We start from the raw sequence: 19226 nt of genomic DNA on the forward strand, positions 1-19226 counted from the left end.
TATTACTGTTTATAGGAGATGAAGTGAATTTATTGTCTCTCAGAGTTTTACAGAAAATACAACTGGGATGGAAAGAATCAGAGATTCTGCAAGAACTAAAAGGGACACAGAACTGCACCACTGCCTATTAGCACTTGGTTTATATTCCCAAATCCACTGACTATAACCTTCCCTGTTGTCTTTTTATTCCTGCCATAGGATGAACCTTAACACTGAACAGCACTAGGGAAGCAGAGGAGGAAGTCACTTCAAGGCTCACGTCAGTTGTATTCACATGCCAAGTGTATCCTCTCTAAAAAGTCAGCAGTGACAAAATAAACTGTTCCAAATAGGGAAAGTTTAATGCTATGCAATTTTTAAAAGTTTACAGAGTTTACACTGCAATTCAAATGACTTTACTTATTCTGTGTTTAATTGATGTGACAATCCATAACACAGAAATATGTAAAAAGTACATATGTGATGGCATAAGCAGAAAGCTGACAAAAGGAAAGTCCTAAGAAACTCACCAGCTTCTCAAGTTTTGGTCACAGTAGGTGGATGTGAACCAAATAGAAAGTAGGTTTATCTTCAAGGTCAGCTAAAGTAAACTTGGTAAGTCACAGCCATTCACTTATAAGTACCATGTGATTTTTGTTTTCTGTTTTCCCTAGTTTAGCATAATTAGTAATTGTTACTGCCTTAAGCTGTATAACTATTCTATTAACAGCCTCGGTGGACAGTGTGTAACTGCAAGATCACAACAGACTTCAGCTGATATTTTGAAAAGTAACTGTGCCTTTTGCTAGCACAGAGAGAGAGGTCAGATGAGTGGACGGAGCGTTCTGGGTCAAATCTTTGCCTCCTGCAGCTATGGTCATCGACAGAAGCAAAAGGTGCTGTGATGTTGCCGCTAAAATAACCTACAGTGAAGTCCTGTCATCAGTAGGCTTCAGAACTGCATCTCCTATATGCATTGCTGCGTCACACTGCCCGTCAAAGTGTTGCTCAAGCAACAGCAGAAATACTCATGGTCTCAGACAGCTGCAGACTGACAGCTAACACAAATTGTTTGTGTTGGTAGCTTGGTGGTGAGAAGAGACAGATGAATCTTAGGGCGGGCAGATGGCTGTGCTGTAGGGAAAACAGTCACAAACTGATTTTCACCTCGGAAAGCCATGTCAGCGGCTTGGCACAAACCGAAGACAGCAAAATGCCTGTGCGCTTTCTTTTACAGCGCTTGCTGTGCAGAACCTGGGTGAGAGCAGGCTGCGCTCAGACAGAGAAGGTTAAGAAAAGGCCCTGAGGAATGAGAGCCTGGGAGCAGAGGACCTTCCCCAGCTCCTGCTCCCCCAGCTTCTGTCTGAGTCACGGGCCGGCAGCCCTGACCCTCCGTGCAGGGCCTCTCCTCTCCCAGCTTGCTGGGGATTACTTGATCCCAACAGCTGGCCCAGCCACAATCCTCCCATTTAGGGCAGGCAGCTGTGCTCCCTCCCCAGCTTAACCCTCTCCCTGCCAGCCCTCCCCTCCCAAAGGACGGCATCTGCTCCCTCAGCACTTCCAGCACCGCTGTGGAGGGATGCTCGCAAGCGTGCTGGAGCCTGCTGCATCCCCTCAGCTGGCCCAGGGCCCGGGGGGGGGGCAGAGAGGTTTTACGGATACCTCAGCAGAAGCAGAGCTCTTCCCCCCCCTCCCCATGCAACTTTTTGTATAATTAAGAGAAAACACATGAAAATCCGTGCTAAGCACCCTCCTGCAGAGCTGTGATCCCCAGGAGCTGCGTGCCACTTCGTGAGCCTCAGAAAAATCAGACCAACAGCAGATGCTGCCAGTGATGCGCCCAAACTCAAATGCGCCCACCTCAGAATAAAAATTTATTAAAAAGCAATTAAAATTCATAACGAGGAGAAATTAAAAGGAGTTTATATATGGACACGTTTGCAGTCAAAATTGCTGGGCCAATGACGAAGTTTCATTCTGTGACTTCTGATACTCCTCTTAAATATGCGAGTGGAGAAAAAGCTACCTATGTGAAAAATCTGTGTCACACAGCAAAAGAGAAGGACTGCTGCTAAAATTGTATATTTTTAGTATTAGAGCACTATTATCTTGCAGCTAAACACTGTGTGTCATGCACTGGAAAAACAATAAACTCACACAAATAAATGAGGCTTTCCAAGCCACATTATGCCAATTAACAACATACCTGTATGTTCTGAACAACGTCTTTGAACGGAGAGGACCTTTGCATACACGTGTTCACCATGTCCATTGCCCTGTCGAAGTTCTTTACATATTCTCCATACATCTTCAGAAAAGGAGCAAGTTTCTGTAGGATATCTCCTAGCCGTGGGTTGACATTCCTACGGGAAAGAGGCAGGTAAGTACTGAAATCTCTGGAATTCAATACTATCTTCAGAGAGAAAACACAACTGTAAGACTTTCACAGTTGTCTCCCACATGCACAAGCACTTACACACACATGCAATCAAGATATTTCAGGCTAAGTTGAGTTTAAAGTGAACTATATGGTACCCTAGATGAAACCTTAAACATTAATCTAGACATACAAAGGAAGATATTTCTGCCCCCCCAGTCACTCTCTCAAGTGAGGATCAGATTCAAACTGACTATGCCTTGTTAAAGAAACATCTAGGTATCTCTGCTGGCGAGCAGAAAATCGTGTGGGAAACTCTTACTTTTTAAAAATCATCTTTCCACCATAGCCAAACATCTGAAGAGGTTTTAATGCAAAGAGATCACTCAGCTCAGCTGGGTGTTCCCAGGGGGCCAAGACACACGAGAGACCTGCCAGGCTGGGACCGGCGGTAGCCACGCATCTTTGTCTCCTCCAAATTGATGGCCAGGCAGAGCGCCAGCCATTTGTCCCCCAGCTTTTCTCTCCCGCTGAACTCGTGACTTGCAGTCTGAGCGCACCAGACCCCCTTTAGCCATTTAACAAGCTTCTGCCCTCTTCTGACTTCCAGACTCCCCAGTTTTTCTCCCCTTTTATTAAGCTGTTCCTGTCAATGCAAGTCAGGTGCAAAGGTCCTGAGACTCATTTATTCCTCCTGGCCATTGATGAACTGCGTGAAGACTGGACTCAGCCAAGGCAGATGTGAACTCTGGTCTTGCCTTCATCGTCCAGGGTGCTTGGAAAGGTGCTGTGTCAGCACTATCTGCACCTTCCACCGCAGGACACCCTTTGCAGCCAGCGTGTCATCATCTCAAATCGAGTTTCCTAGATCTGCCTTACAATTAACCTTTCTACCTAGCACTGCATTTCTGCTTCATCTACAACATATTACAGTTGCCAAATTTTAATTGGTATTTGACCATTATTACTCATTGGAAAAAACCAACCACTCACATCTGTTTTCTTAAAGTACACATACACTGTAACCAGTAATATTTATTATCTCCTAGAACAGAAGGCCAATGCATTCTGAAGTAAAAACTTGTGCAAGCTGTGTTGCTCAAAACCAGAAGTGGTCGTGTAACAGACATAAGCAGATTTATAGATATGAAGTCATCTATCTTCTCTGTCCAGATTTTTCCATTGCTTTGCTGCTGTAACTCTAATTTTAACACTACATTAAGTTTTATATAACCATTACAAAATTCATTAACGAAAATACAAAATGGATGTTTCTCATGAAGTCTCCAACACGGCATGCCAGGTCTACACTGTGACATGATGATGCATCTTCCTTCTTTGAGCAGTAACTGTGGTTTTTAATATGTCACAGTGGAGCCAAAATACTTCATCTGTGGGGCCAAAATAAGCAATTTCCTTCCTTCCTAGTACCGCAATTTCATAGTACTGCAATAACAGGAGAGTGGAAATACAGTAAAGAAAACAGCTCTGGCAATATTTTGAAGAAATTCTCACAACGTACTCTAGAAATTTTGAGTGCTCAGGTCTATTCCTGTATTCAGAAACACTGAAGAGACTCCATACTAGTGTACGAAATAGCAAGTGAACTACTGCATTAAACAATTAAAAACTCTGGAATTAGACTAGGCCTTATGGTTGCTATAGCTTCTTGAAAACATATTTTTAAAATAATTGTAATGACTGTTACCCACCATTCTTGTGTAATTCTTGTTTTCAGCTCAGGAAGAAGAAATTGTCCATGGAAACAATAGATGGAAGAAATATTTGAAAAGATGCCCGTTATCACTTCAGACGAAATACCTGCTTCTGACAACTTAGTGCAAAAAACCTGCATGAGACAACAAGACAGTACCGCCATATATTTACAAAAAAACAATCCCAGACACACTGGGTCTAGATGCAATATTACAAAGCTGACTGCCTTAGAACAGAGCTACCATTTTTGACTTCCAGTAGTCAGTCTTTGGGGTCTTTCAGGAGGTTCACAAAATGTAACCCCACTGTCAGTTAGGGTTAGATTTATGACTACGGGCCATACATGTAAATTAGAAAAATCTGAGGGGGTAAGTCGAAAAAGACTGAAACTACTGAGAAGATCAGAGATCTTGTATTTGGGAGTGCAAGTTGCAAAGAACAACCAGTCCCTGAAGAGCACTTACTCCTATTTACGTGAAGCAAAATAAACCATGTGATTATTTTGTTTCTCTGTGGGAAAAATTACACTGTACTGAACAAAAGGGAAAGACGCTCCCTAGATTTCTAAGTCTTTATTCATCCAAAGCAAACATTGGAAAGTCTTCCATAGAGCTCCTAGAGTCGGAGGGCAGAGGGCTCTGCAAGTTACAGCTTCTACCAAGATTTCTAGCAAGGTGACAATTTTATTTTCTTCCCCCCTTCCCCATTTTTAAAAAGCACTTAGTTAGCAATGTGACTCATCCTCATTTTTACTTCTTTCCTGCACATTCATAAGGTTTTTTCTTTGAGATAATTATAGAAATGTCTGAACCGTGTAGACTCACCTCAGTGTGTATGTGGAAGAAAGTTCCTGACACCAGTTTTAATTTATCCCCATGCGTAAACATGATGGACAATTACGAAACACAGTGGGTTAAAAAAAAAAAATATTTGCTGTGAGCATGGGGCTGACCCACATGGCCTGATTTTAGTAAAAGTCAAACCTCTTGCACACTACAGAGCAATCACAGATTTCATCATTTCTCAGTGCCTTCAGCATCCCCGTGATTTCCTCTCCACCAACGCTCAGGGAGGAACCGAATGCTGATGGCGTCTGTATCTTGGGCTGCTGCTTTCCCATTCCTCTTTCCGACATCCTAATCCTCAGATTCCAGCTCGGGGAACCCACTTGCCAAAAGCTCACCCCTGGGGCCCACGGTATGCAGCCTGGCAAGCAAACTCCCTCTCCCACCTATAAACAGCACTTTCACACTACTGGGCTATATGTTAGGGGATGAACGGGAGACGTCTTCGCTGCTCACAGAAAAGAACGCAGAGTTTATTCAGAATTGGATTACCTGGTCCAACAGATGGAGTCTTTTAACATATGCTTCTTCCGTATGGAGCAGTTCATTTGCGATGTTGAATAGCTTTTGGGGCTCTGTACACTGAAAAAAAAGTTACAGATAACACAATTCATCTGCACCTACAAACCCCTCTCCTCCATTTTCTCAGTGAGCCAAATTCCCTGCCAGCAGAGAAGCTTGAAGTGAAGGAGGTTAACACATTTCAAAATCTGCTCTGCATCCCTCATCAAAGGATCGGTTTGCTCCAGAGACATTTTTAAAGCTATTTGCTGAAAGAACAATTAGTCATGTAGTCATTGGCTGGTCACGACATCGCTTTAGTTCATCATGGTTTTCTGTAAAGAACCAGAAACATCCTCCAAATCTGGAAACAGGTCTAGTCTATTTGTAACTAAGGCACCAGACTCTCAATCAACTGTTCTCCTTTTCAGATTCAGGTCCTGTGACTAAAAAGAAAACTAGAAACCAGACCTGTTTGGCCACAGATTTCTCTCCCTGGCCAGTGCAGCATTACTCTCTACGGCATATTTCTAAGACTTTTGCGCAGCTTTAAACACCGGCCAATTCCCTGGAAAGAATGTTCTGCAATGTAACTCAGTGAAGTCTTTCATTAAGGTCATTTAAAAAAATAAAATGAGAAAAGACTAATTAAAAAACTTGAATGCACTTATGAAACATTGACTTTATTCACAGTTTAGCCAAAAGCTACATAGACTCTTTGCTCTCTAAGTGCTCAAAAATACTTGAATTATTAGGATACAGTCTTTAGCTTTCTGACAAACTCTAGACACCTCTTTAAGGATCTAGACTTTAAACGCCAAGCTTACATATAACCAAACCCAAACTAGGGTCCAGAACCGAGGGCTGGCTGGTTTGTGTTTGGGAACACAAACATCCAAAAGGGGCACAGGGATGATCAAATGTAGGGAAATTTTACTGGGCTGCATCTGGAGAAAAAAAGACAACTGCGATGAAGTAGAGAGAGATGTATAAATGATTAACAGAACAGAGAGCATCAACTGGGCGCAACTAGTCACTGTTTCTTCCATGGGAAAACTAAAGAGCATCAAATACAATTACTGAGGGGCTCCTTCAAGACCAACAGCCGCTTTCTTGGGCAACATGTCACTGCTGACGGTAAACCTCCACGTAGGTTCACAAAAGGACCGGACAAATCCATAAAGTCCGGCTGAATTCTAAACATGCAGGGCTGCTTCCAGTGCAGGAAGCACCTGGGCGCCTCACCAGCAACAGTGCTTTCTATCCCACGTCTGTCTACATGTGCTCGCTCGCATTTGTGGCAGGCATTTCTAGACATAACCCTGTTGGCCACCACCAGATTGTTAGAAAACATCAATTAAATGCTCTCTTTAAGCTTAACAACATCTTGTTTTGTTTCTAAACAAAGTTGACAAGAAAAATTTAAATACCCCCCCCACATTTAGGCCAACTGCAATGCAAAGACCTCAAAGACTTTCCAAAGCTAGCCATGAATTCAAACAAACCAGACCCGCAGCTGTCCTACATGAAAGGAGGCACCACTCAGCATGAAGTACTCACAGTTCCCTGACAGAAGTATCAACTGAAGGAAGGTGAACAGCTTTTCTGGACTCGAAACAACATCAGTCTTCCTTCAAAGCAATCCCTTTCTTTCTAGGCACAAACCTGTGGATGGGCAACCATGCCACGAACAAAGCTTTGACATATACTCTGTCTACCCTGCTACGCAAATTATTTCAAGAAAACTCAAATACTCTTATAAGCTATTCTACTACTCTATGCAACATCCTACTCCATTCATTCATGTGATATATATTAATATTTAGGGGAAAAGAAAAAAAATAATCACAGCACAACAAAGCTTTGATCTTGTTATAAGCGAATACAATGTATTACAGCTTATAATGAAATGCATTGCTGGCCATTCCATAACTACGAGGATCTCTCGCTGACAAAGAATTTATTTGCCAGTTTTGCTGGGTGCAGAAGAGCACCTGAATGAAAGGCACTGACACAATCAGGTTGGCACACCGGCCGCCAACAGCATCCTTTGATTTGCTTCAAGTCAGAATTTGAAAAATAATGATTTCTAACCAAATACATTTGTTCTCAGAAGTAAATCCTTACATAGCACAGGCACTTTTTAACCTCCTGACCTTCACCATCTGCAACTCAGTTTATATTTCCAAAAAACTTGCTGACATCTGCTTAAATACCAAACAACGGCTGAACAGACTCTCAGCTTGAGCTCAGTTTTAAAGAGCGACTCTTATCTGCAGTTGCTGTCTCTGCTAGGGGCAGATAGGCATGTTTTTCAGACTAATTTGCAACACATTTGCCTTTCAATGGACATAATGTTTTAAATTAAATAGTAGATTAATTAAAGGTGAGGCAGTCCCATTCTTCTAACCTTTTTTGTGCCACGGCAGGACAGCTTTAACAAAGCCTGAGCCATAATTCGGTTCACTGTGAACGACATACTTCATGGTCTGTTTCTAAAGGAAAAGTCAAACAAATTTGCAAACTCAAGTGTAGATGATATTCTTTAGTTAACAGTTTAAGTTTTTAAGTCATACCAGTAAAGCATATTTAAGCGTACTAATGAAGCCCTGGAAAAACAACATGCCATTTACAAGGTGTATAAAAGACAGAGAAATGTAAAGTCTTTGTAACCTTCCACCCTACGCAGATTTAAGGCTGTTTGATTCCTGTAAATAGATTTCACTCCTGCTTTGCCCCATGCGCTTGCTGCCTGACTGCCCGGCATGGCCACAGCGTGTTATGACTGTCCTCCACAGCCATATGTTACATTTGTACATCTACCGCAGAGTCCTGTTAGAACGGTTTAGCTAGCGAGGTGTCAATAAAGATGAGAAAAGGGAAGCAGTAGGTGTTGACTTCACGACGCAGGAAGCTCACTCCAGCGCTCAAAGCAGCAGTCACACGATGCTCTTTCACTTCTTTGCGGAAGGTTCAAAAATTCATTTCCAGCGGTAACTGTCCATAAAACATTTTAAAGAAAAAAGGAAACACCAGCCTGAAACAGAACCAGCTTCTCATAAAGGTTAGACTCACATCTGTGGCGGGAATACATCCGCACTGCAAATACCCCAATCGCAGATACAACCCGGGGAATGGCACAGGCTGAGCCGGTTTGTGCAAGTGAGCAGCCGCAAGCGCATCACCGCTTCCTGTGCACACACTCACCTGCCCAGCATGCCTGGGCCACCGATTCACGCATGCAGAGACTGAGCTTGCTACCACGAAAAGTAAATTTGAAATGAAAATTTAAAGAAAAAACCAAAGGCTTGATACGAGAAAACTTGGGCAATACCCTGCAGCAACTGTTTTTCATAAAACTGGTTGTGCGCAACCATATTCAGTTAGCATCGCTATCACAGGAGGCTTTCAGCAAATCTTGTCAGAAAGGTGCTGGGATATGGCTTAGGTTAAAATCATATATGGTTATGCTTTAAAATCCCACCAGTCACCCCTACAAAGAATGCAGAAGGTCCCAGAAAGATTATAGACAAATTCCTACTCAAAAATGCTGAAAACAATAAAGAAAAGTTATTCTATGCTTCGTCGTCTTCTTCATTGTATTGCGATCTCATTTTCCTCAGGGGATTTAAAAAAAAAAAAAAAAGATGATGAGAACATATCTCATTTTTCTTAACCAGCATTATGATTAAAACATTGACCTATGCAAATTTTTTTCAGACTATAGCTGGAGATAATCTTACCCAAAGGTCTGACTTGCAGGACTGCAGGCTAAATTTTCCAACACAAACTGTACAATGAAATCAGAAGTGAAATTCCAGCTATGTACAGGCAGAATGGAAGCATGTCTCAGTGACTGCATAAGGCCCATGTGGGACTTCATTATTACTATTTTACCCAGCAGGAAGCAGAACAGATGGAGAAAGGCATTTTTTGGTGATTGCTAATGAGCACATATTACTCTTAGTGAAAACTATCTAAATAGAAAGTTATGAAGAAGTGTCAGCCATCTCAGAAGCATTACTCCATTGCTCCCAGGCAGTCAGCAGAAGCCTCAGGTATACGACTACACAGCACGACAGCTCTTGGTCTCACTCATGTCATTTTTTTTTTTTTTTGTAACCATCAAGGCTAACGTGCTTCAGTTCTTGGAGCTCCTGACATTTTCTGAGACATTATCGAAACTAATAAGCTCCTCTTATTCATTTTCATTTCGATAAAAGATAACTGGAAATCCCAGTAAGTCACTCTTAAGATTTTAAAACATATTCCAATAATTGTGTGCTAACAGCAAGACCTGTTAGACTGTGCTGCAGACTCCCCAAGTAAGGCTCATCACACTGCAGAGCAAAACCTAGACTAAATAAAACAATACGAGTCATATATCAGGCCACGTTACTTCACCAGCCATGGGATGTGTGAAAGCTCGGGTGGTGGACGGAGAGATGTTTGAAGTAGAAAATTAGAGAAGAAAAAATCAAACCTGATTTTTTTTTTCCTAGTTATGTTTATTCATGAGCTTCACTTAACTTGATATCCTAGGAGTTACTCAGCCATCATTAAACCATTCTGCAGCTGTACTTCTTATGCATCCTCCTCCAACTCTAACAAAGCTTTCTGGAATCTTGTGTACTTAATGAGAGTGCTGGTTACCTCCGTCATGCAGCTGCAAAGCCTGGTACTAGGGGTAGGAAGGGGGAAGCACGAAAAAGACACTGGCTCCCGAGACAAAGCTTTCTGGAGGAGCTGGGGTCTCCCCAGCTCTCATGCCAGCTGCTGCTGACCGAACTCTCCTCTCCTCCTCCCAGCGGGGCAGGTACCTTGTTTTCTGGCAAATCACCTGTTTCGTCAAGGGTGATGTGAACTTCCAGCCTGAGAATAACCACTGCACAAGTCAACTTCGAATGGCGCTGACTGTCCTTGCTGGAAGTCATGGCCCTTTACCCTAACCCATAGTCCACGCTGCCCCAAATCTGCAGCAGAATTGAAGGGGAGAGTGGGAGGCTGATGCAGGCACCTAACACGCAAACTGGCTTCGCACGCCGCATCCCCAGAAGAGGGCACAAGCCTTACACCACAGAGGAGGCGGTGAATCTCTAAGCCTTCCCCCTCCACATGGCTGCAAAAACAAGCTAAGGTAGTGTAATCAGCATCAAAAACACCTTTCTGAAGGCAAAATCAACTCCAAATGCATCACACAAATGTGCTTCCTGAAGAAGAGTAGCACAAACAAAACCCCCTTCCTCTAGAGACTTCTTTTTTAAATTCACCAAGCATGCTGCAGATACGTATGACCTCATAACTCTATGTTATATCAGCATTATTTCATACTACATGGATACTTAAGCTAAGGAACAAGACATAAAAAACCAGCCATCAAAATTCTGATGTCTTACAAAACATTGGTATTTGTCAGTAAAGCACCTCTTAACCATACGGTAAAGCCTTCTGGTTGGTTTTGCCACAGTTGGTTTGACACTACATAAATTTCATTACCAGATTAAAGATTTTTTAATTTAATGCATTATTTTCTTGCTGGCATGTTGCAACTAATAAACAATCTTTTAAATAATATTTCAGTTGCATACATGCACGTACATATATATTATGAATCTAAAATAATGAAAGTATTTCGCAGGGTGCGTGCGTATGTATAAACACATGGATGAAGGAAAACCAACAGCAGCAGGCGAGGAGCCTCGCGCCGTGATGGTGATGCTGCCCGTCGGAGGTGTAAACAAGCTTTCACCTGCAGACTGCTGAAGAGATATCACATGCCAACGGATGCATTAGATGCTGTGCTAACAGACAGACGTTAACTGGAGTCGGCATCACTGAGGTGATTTCTGCCGACCCCCCTGTTAAGTTCTTGCACGCAAGATAAAAGACAGAGGTCCTCGGGCAGCGCAGCCCTGCAGGACCCCCGGCTCACACCGCCACAGATCTACCCCTGTGCAAGCCCCAGGCCATGTGCACCACAGCCCTCCGCGCCCAGGTGGTCGTGTCTGACGTACGCAGCGCCAAGGCAAGGGCGTCCTCCCCAGCTCGCAAGGAGGTGGGACAGGCCGACGGGTTCCTCCTGAATCCACAGCGGCTGCCAGGTGGGACTGCAGAAGGAGATTGCCCCCTCCCCACCCACAGACAGCAGGTGGGTTTGGCCAAACAGACCTGGTCCAGTCAGCCCCCGCTGCCTCCTACCCTGCTGGGTCCCTTCCCCCTCCCTCTGACTGACCTTGCTCCAGTGCCCAGCAGGTTGACATTCACCGAACTTGCTGAAGGAGCAGCACGGCAATGAGGTGCGGGAGCGTCCCCAGGTGCAAAGGCAGCATCTGGACGGCATGAACTCACGGAAGGTGAGTCCAGTCACGCCAGGCCGAGCTTGAGGTAAAGCAGCAGGAAGAAGGGCAGCACAAAGCAACGCACTCACGAGAGAATGCCTGGGGCTTTTTCATACCTTCCTGTAGGTACATTTGCCTCATCAGGCTGTCTTCTGTTCTCGGGAGAAAAGGGAACACTGCAGAGCATTCGTCGCACCCTCAAACTGTACTTGTCAGCTCTGAGAGCCAGAACTTCTTGCGCACCACACACCCACATGGCAATTTTCATCGCTCTTCAATAGTCACTGGCCAGTTTGGCCCAGAAGCTACTGAATGAGTTTTAACTGCCACATTGCCCAAGGGACAACCTCTTGACGTACACAGATCAGGATATATTTGGTGATTTCAACAGAACTACTTGATTTGCACAAACTGAGGTGCGAATGCTACGGTTCACTAGCTACAGTTCATTAGTTGCTTGTGCTCATCATATTTGTTAAAAAAACAAAAAAATCCAGTATATTAACTTTACTGTCATGATGGCTGAGGGAGAAAAAAGAAAAAAGCCCAAAACATCCCCAAGCACAAATAAAAAACCCCACCAAAGAATAAGAGGAATATTTTGCAGACATTTTGCTCAAAGCATCTTCTGTTCTCTTTTTCTGGAAAAATCTAACCCATTCTATCATCGCTATTTCTAAAAATAACTGTCTTGATAAACAGATAATCAAAGGAATCTGTCATTAATCTGATACAGCTGCAGCAAATACACAACAGCCTGGACTGCATTACTCCGGATTCAAGGAAAATCTCTTCTAGCTACCTACAGTTTCCTGAAGAGTAATTCAGAATCCCAGACTGGTTTGGGTGGGAAGGGACCTTAAAGCCCATCTCATTCCACCCCCTGCCATGGGCAGGGACACCCTCCACTAACCCAGGTTGCCCAAAGCCCCATCCAACCTGGCCTTGAACACTGCCAGGGAGCCAGGGGCAGCCACAGCTTCTCTGGGCAACCTGTGCCAGGGCCTCACCAGTTCCCTCACAGGGAAGAATTTCTGCCTCACATCTCATCTCCATCTCCCCTCCTGCAGCTTAAACCCATTACCCCTTGGTCCTGTCACTACACTCCCTGATAAACTTTGATATAAACTACCCTCAAAACAACTTCTTTGCATTCAAAAGTAGTCACACCAATAGAAGCACAGGCTTTGTGTAAAAAGAAAAAAAAAATTACTTTTAGAAGAGATTTTCATCAAGCATGTCCTTCTAGGATGCAAGGCCCTGACCCTGCAAGATGCACTATCCCATTAGCCCCTGTACATCATGGAGCCCCACTGAAGACAACATGATCTAACAACTAGAAGCTGAACCTAGACAAATCCAAACAAGAAACACAAGGTGCAAGTCTTTGCCTACAAAAGCACTTACATTTTAACAACTTACCTCTGGCTATGATGGATTCTTTTCTATGAAATCTTTTAAATCGAGACTGGGAACCTTCTAAAAGATACTACCTAGGTCAAGAATAAGTTATGACCTGCATCAAGCAGGAAATCATAATGACTGTCGTGATCCTTTGACGTAAAACCAACCAAACAAAAAACCCAAACAACGTATGAAAGTGATGCAAGGGATCTCTGACCAGAGCCAGGAACTGGTTTCAAAGCACTTAATAGTAACGAACAAACTACCTTACCTTGTTTACATCCAAATATTCTAACTTTGGCACTTCTGCTGTCTCTTGTTCCTCGCTACTTCCTTCATCAATGTCACTGTCTTCATCCTGCGTGGAGTCTCTCTTCTGCTCCGCAGAGGAAGGTTTGGTGCCCTTTTTGTCAGGTTCCATCTCCCCTGGGTTCCCAGCCACGCTGGGCTTCTTTTGCTCTGCACCGTCTTCGCTGGGGAAGGTTTCCCCTGCCACGCTACAAGAAGGACTGTCGATGCCACTGTCTCTGTTGGGAATTTTACCATTACTGCTCAGTTCTGCAGTCGAGTCTTTATTGCCAAGCTCTCCAGAGGGCTCTTTGCTCACAGTCACAGCAGTACAGTCTTCATGGCTTTTGTTATCGCCTATGCTTAGCTCTTTAATTTTCATTATGTCTGTGTTAGATAGATCCACGCTGCACGGTACGTCTGGCTCATTTTCATCCGGTTCACTCTTTTCATTTGTGGAAGAGCTGCTGGAAGCCACCACATCGCAGTCACATGAGCTCAGTTGTTTGGATGAGTCCAGGCCAGGTTCCATCTTAAGAGCTAAATTTAGCTGGTTTCTTTGAAGAATATGTACAGGTTGCCTGCAGGTGAAGAGAAAGCACCACAGTCATTCATATTAACACTCAGAGGTTTCAAATCATTTGATTCAAGTTGCATTTCTTGCACCCCCCCTTACAATCCGAGGAGGCAGTGCGCGCACAGTGCCGTAATAATATTCACCAACAATTTCCGATAAAAACACACCGCCCCTAGCCATAAGTTTTACTGACATGGCCCCACTAGAATCCCGGGCCTTTAATACTCCCCATGTTGCCTTGAAGAACAGTTTGGTTTGAAGGTTTGGGGAGGGAGGAATCATCTTTTAAAAGAAGCATTTGGTTGTGGGATCATTTAAACAGGAACTCACATTCTTCAACAGAACAAAGCCTTTGGGGTAAGGTATTTTCTGCCAGAGAGAGGATGTTTTTGAAGCATAAGCAGGTACTACTTTTTCTTTGCAAAAGACACCCTACCAGATTCACCCAGGTGATAACATGCTCCAAGGCACAGTATGGTGTCTCTGTCTCCATCTCCCTCTTTAGAAAAAAAACTCTTAGTGCCATCAGGCAGATTTTGGCCTTCAGAGAGAGTTTTCACGTGCTTGTAAAATGAGCTGGTTTTACAGCAAAACACAAATACATTATCCTATTTAATGTCTGTTATACAGAGTTTCAGAGGAAATGCTGTTCTTCATGATGTTGTTTCACTGTACATTGTGATTTCACTCTCCCCTGCCTCCAAGAAGCAAGCTAACAGTATATAATTGAGTTTTCTGTCTTTTATATCACAATAATCAAGTTCCTATAATGCAAAACCCAATCCTGACATCAAGTCAATTTACTAAAAGCAGACTCTGGGCTACTTGTTTCTGGTAGAACACTTACCAAATTCAGCAGGTATCAAGCTCCTTAAGAACAACTGTATGTTACAAACTAAAAGTTGCTGAAATACATGCTTTTATTAAAAAAAAAAAAAAAGAAAAAAGAATCATTGTGTAGTCAGTCAAGTTTGCACTTCCAGTAGAAAACATCCAGAGAGGAGTTTCTACATGAAAATTACAATTGTTTTCTATTGTTACATTCTAAGTTAAAAATGCAGAAAAGGGAGATAAGAGCAGATCTCACAAAGCCATATTTACCTAATACTTTCAAATTTCTCAATGAGTGTGTTGACTCCTGTTGATACTGGTATTTCTTCCTCTCCAGGTGCTAAGCTCCTCGATGACTTGGGATCAGCTGGCAAAGGCCGAGAAGGTGCAGGAGGAATTCTTTCCTGCCCAGGTTTGAGATGGACAGGCTTAGGAGGTACTAATAAAAGAGAGGGGAAAAAACAGGAGGATAAATCTCCATCTTCTTTATCCTAAACTGGGAACAAAATCCAAGTGCTCAATGCAGACCGAGGGGTAGCCATTCTTTCACCATCCTTTCCAAAGTGCCCAGCTCCAGTCCCAAAGTATTTCTTACACCAATGCAAGCTGCTGTACGCTAAAGAAAAATGACGAGCTTCTATTTTGTATTTCTACAGCCGTATCAGACGTGTTAACGAACCGAGCTGCTTGCAGAACTTTTACCGCTTCCTTGTTACCAAACAGGATGCACAGCTCACACGTAGTTTTTGCAAATGTGCTCACCATCTCAATCACACTAACGAGCTTCCCCTCCCATGACTTTTCAAAACTCAGGCACTCTGTTCCATCTCCCATAGTGGGAAAAAAGGGGGGGAAAAATCCAAAACAAACCACCAAAAAACAATCCCGCCATGGATTTCAGTGCCTTGTGTTTGCTTGGTCAAAACTGCCACAGGCAGAACATAATAGCTTTTCTTCCTTCCATTCTCCCTCCCCCCATCTCTTCTGTGGTGTAGTCTTCATAAATTTCCTTCCTCTTTTGGTTCTACGCTGAGCTATATACGATATAAATAAAACAGATGCTGTAAGAACGTATATGTTCTGCTTAAGGATGCACTAGGAGGCAAAGGTACAAAGTTTAATACAATATTTTTTAAAAAAATGCAATGTAATTTTTAAAAAATTATTCAGACCTTACATTGATTGCAGAGTAAACGGGTTTGGAAATACAGAAGCAGTAACCCATGGCAACGGGTTCACGTGCTGTTACCATTTCATACGGTGAAAGCAACCTCACATAGGCAGACCTGACACCAGAGGTAGGAAAACCGACTGCGCAATTACTCCCACAGCAGATGCTAGCTGGAGCGGCGCTGCCAAGTGTCCCCTCGGTCCAGACTATCCAAAGAGTTAACATATTAAATGAGGAAACTCTAAATACGTGTTTTGTTAAACAACATTTTCAAGAACAATTTATTTCAAGCATTTCCAATTTTTAAATGGTCCATATGGCACATCAGCATAATGTGATTAACATTGTAATGGCACTTCAATTAGCAACTGTTCTGAATGTAATTTCAGGGTTACTTTCTTTAGGGGGGCTAAACAGAGGCATATGCACCCAAAAAGCCAATTCCTATTGTCCCTAACCCGCCGAAGGCTCTGCCCCTGTTCCGAGCTCCACGCCACCCGGACGTCCTCCCTGCTCCGGCGGATGGGGAGCTGCTACGGACGGTCGTTGCCTGAGGTCAGCCATGAAGGCTGTTGAAGAGCTTCTGAGCTCTGAGTATAGGTCAGCTTTTAAGCTACCTACATTACCAAGCTTATTTCAGCACCAAAGAATAAAATCAAATCTTCTAAGGATTTGAGCTTTAATGGGACACTTCCTATAAAAGGATTGATTTGCCCAGTCTCCAAAACCATCTGGAATTCCTGTCTTAAAATAAAGGTGTTATGGTTCAATTTTGAAAACACCACAAAAGCTATCTTACACCAGAATAACAGGTAAGCAGGAAAAGAAAATCATCTTGCATATACATTGGGTGGTGGAGCTCGATGTTTTGTTTACCAGGTTTTCACTTGCACACCACGTGACCAGTGAGCGCCCAGCCACATTTCTCCTTGTAAAAAAAAAAAAAAGAAAACAACCTAAAAAAACCCCCCACTATCCACGCAGCCATCTGGCTCACCTAGCCAGAAAAGGCAACTCTACGCTCTTTACGGAAGGTGACGGACAGGTGAGAACCTACCCCCCCATCCACTGTCAGGCCCTGCACACCTTCAGACTGGTCCACAACACTCAACGCTGAAGTTCACTGCTAAAGCGGTTACACTACCAGCAGTGGGGTCACTGCTCACCATGCAAACCTTCTACATCCTCCCGTCAGTGTGCTCCACCTCAATCACCTGAGAGAACACACTCTGCACTGGACAACGAGGAAGGAGGAAAACACTTTTGTTAGTTCTGAATCTTTATTTACTGAAATAATTTTGAGAAATGTAGGCATCAGCACAGAGGCAAAGCCACTGACCTTATCAAGCACTACTTACAAAGCAAAATTTAAACCACACAAGTTGTCTACTCTAGAGCTGACACAAAAAGCCTACATTCAGAATTTACAAGGAAGCAGCACTACATATCACAAAGCAGACTTTTAAACTCAAAACCATTTTAGACTTCTCAAAAGAGTGAATCAAAGATCTGCACACTAAACCCAAACACCACTAGATGAGCTCATCTGTATGTGCGCCACCATCATCAGTACTAAATGAACAGTCAGCCCTGGAAAAAAAGGAGGTGCTGCTTTTAGGTAGGCATCCAGGACCCAAAGTGGAAGCCCAGGCAGAACTCCTGCCCATGCTCTGAAGCCACCTTCCACGAGTCCTGACCCACACAGGAACCAATGCTGCTATCATCTCGCTCCAGGTCCCAGCCACAAAGCGGTATGACCTTGGATGCCGCTTCCAGTGCCATCCTGTGCACAGAAAAGTAAACTGGTGGAGAAAAGAATGGCATTTCCCCGGTCCTCCTCCTGCTGAAGGGTTTCTATAGCAGCCCACGACTATTTGGAGGAGGCAGATTCCAAGACACAAAATCTTCATTGCAGAAGGAGCAAGTGAAATAACGAGAAGCAGCAGGACAGAAGAAAAGAAAAAAAAAAGGTGAGGTTAAATATGTGGGAGAAAGTACAGTCCAGGCTTGGCCCTGGGTCTGTAGAACAGCAGGAAGCAAGGACCCTTCCCTCACTGCACAACGAACATCTCAGCCTTTGCACTACTTCAGCCCCCCAGCCATGAATTTCTCCCACAAGTGCCTCCTCTACAGCAATGCAAACAGGCAACACACTTGTTAGTGACTGGGTGGGGGCATTCCCATCACTCATCCCAGCTGGGAGGACCTAACGGAGAGAAATTCAAGTGGTGTGAGTTGCACCTGCAGATTTACTTACTTCAGTGCAAGTCCCTTGACAAGAAGAGACCTAAAAAAATACACAATGAAGCAGATTATGAAGGGTTATAGGATTATGAAGATTACACTGGGAAGTGAATACGCTCAGAAAAAGAATAAATGACCCAACAGCGCAGCCTTGGGTGGGGGTGGAGAGCTGCTCCTAGAGTCGCAGGTGGTGATGCCAGCACGTCCCACCCAACAAATCGACCAGAAACAGGCCTTAACGAGGCACCCGTGTTGCTCTAGGGAGAAAGCCCTTGGAAGAAAGGTTCTTGCATAAAAATACCACGAAAAAACTGAGGAAAGGTTTATGTCTGCTGCAAGGAAATGCACCACACTGTCACAACTACTTTTTTTGGACACGGCCACCAAGAGGAAGCAAGGATGGTTTACAGGAAAAATGTCAACAGGAATACAGTCAATTTAATAAAAACAACTTTTAAAATTATTATTGTTATTATTTTGATGATTTCATTTTCCTGGAGAAGCACAAAATGTTTTCCTTTCTTTACCGGGTATACAACCCATATGGTAACAGGAGATCAATGAACTATACAAAGGAGAAAAGCTGCTTCAAATTTACAAAGTCAATAAAAGTGAAGAGAAAAAAAAATTGTACCACCTTCCCTTCCTTGCAAAGTATTGTACGTATTGATCTCTACTGCCATATGTAAGCTAATGGCAGATACTTTTTAAAAAGTAATTTTATTACAAAGAAGTGAAATAATAAAACCATTATTTAAAATTTGTGACAAAGAAGTGTCTTTCAAGAAGATTGGGGCTCCTGTTTCTTCTTGGACTATTTTTACAGTGACATCAAGAAGCCCAGCGAACTGGGTTGTGTCAAAAAAAGTATTAGCAAGACTAACTAGTTAAGAAAGCATTTTATCTGTGGGTGTTCGTTTCAGCTCACTAACAAATTTCCATCCTTTTCAGAGCA

General features: G+C 43.3%; 1 protein-coding gene across 7 annotated transcripts in view; it reads right to left on the bottom strand.

The window, feature by feature from the left end:
- The window catches only part of FGD3 (FYVE, RhoGEF and PH domain containing 3), a 111238-nt gene that overhangs the window by 29429 nt on the left and 62583 nt on the right, over window positions 1-19226 (bottom strand). For all 7 annotated transcript variants that reach the window (XM_054837789.1, XM_054837787.1, XM_054837788.1 and 4 more), the window contains exons 3-7: window positions 15127-15295; window positions 13432-14029; window positions 5410-5499; window positions 4069-4205; window positions 2186-2342 (exon numbers count right to left, since the gene is read on the bottom strand). In XM_054837789.1, coding sequence (XP_054693764.1) covers window positions 2186-2342; window positions 4069-4205; window positions 5410-5499; window positions 13432-14029; window positions 15127-15295 — 1151 coding nt within the window. The remainder of the gene's footprint in view (window positions 1-2185; window positions 2343-4068; window positions 4206-5409; window positions 5500-13431; window positions 14030-15126; window positions 15296-19226) is intronic.

This window comes from Grus americana, chromosome 11, assembly GCF_028858705.1.
Source record: "Grus americana isolate bGruAme1 chromosome 11, bGruAme1.mat, whole genome shotgun sequence".
Taxonomy (NCBI): domain Eukaryota; kingdom Metazoa; phylum Chordata; class Aves; order Gruiformes; family Gruidae; genus Grus; species Grus americana.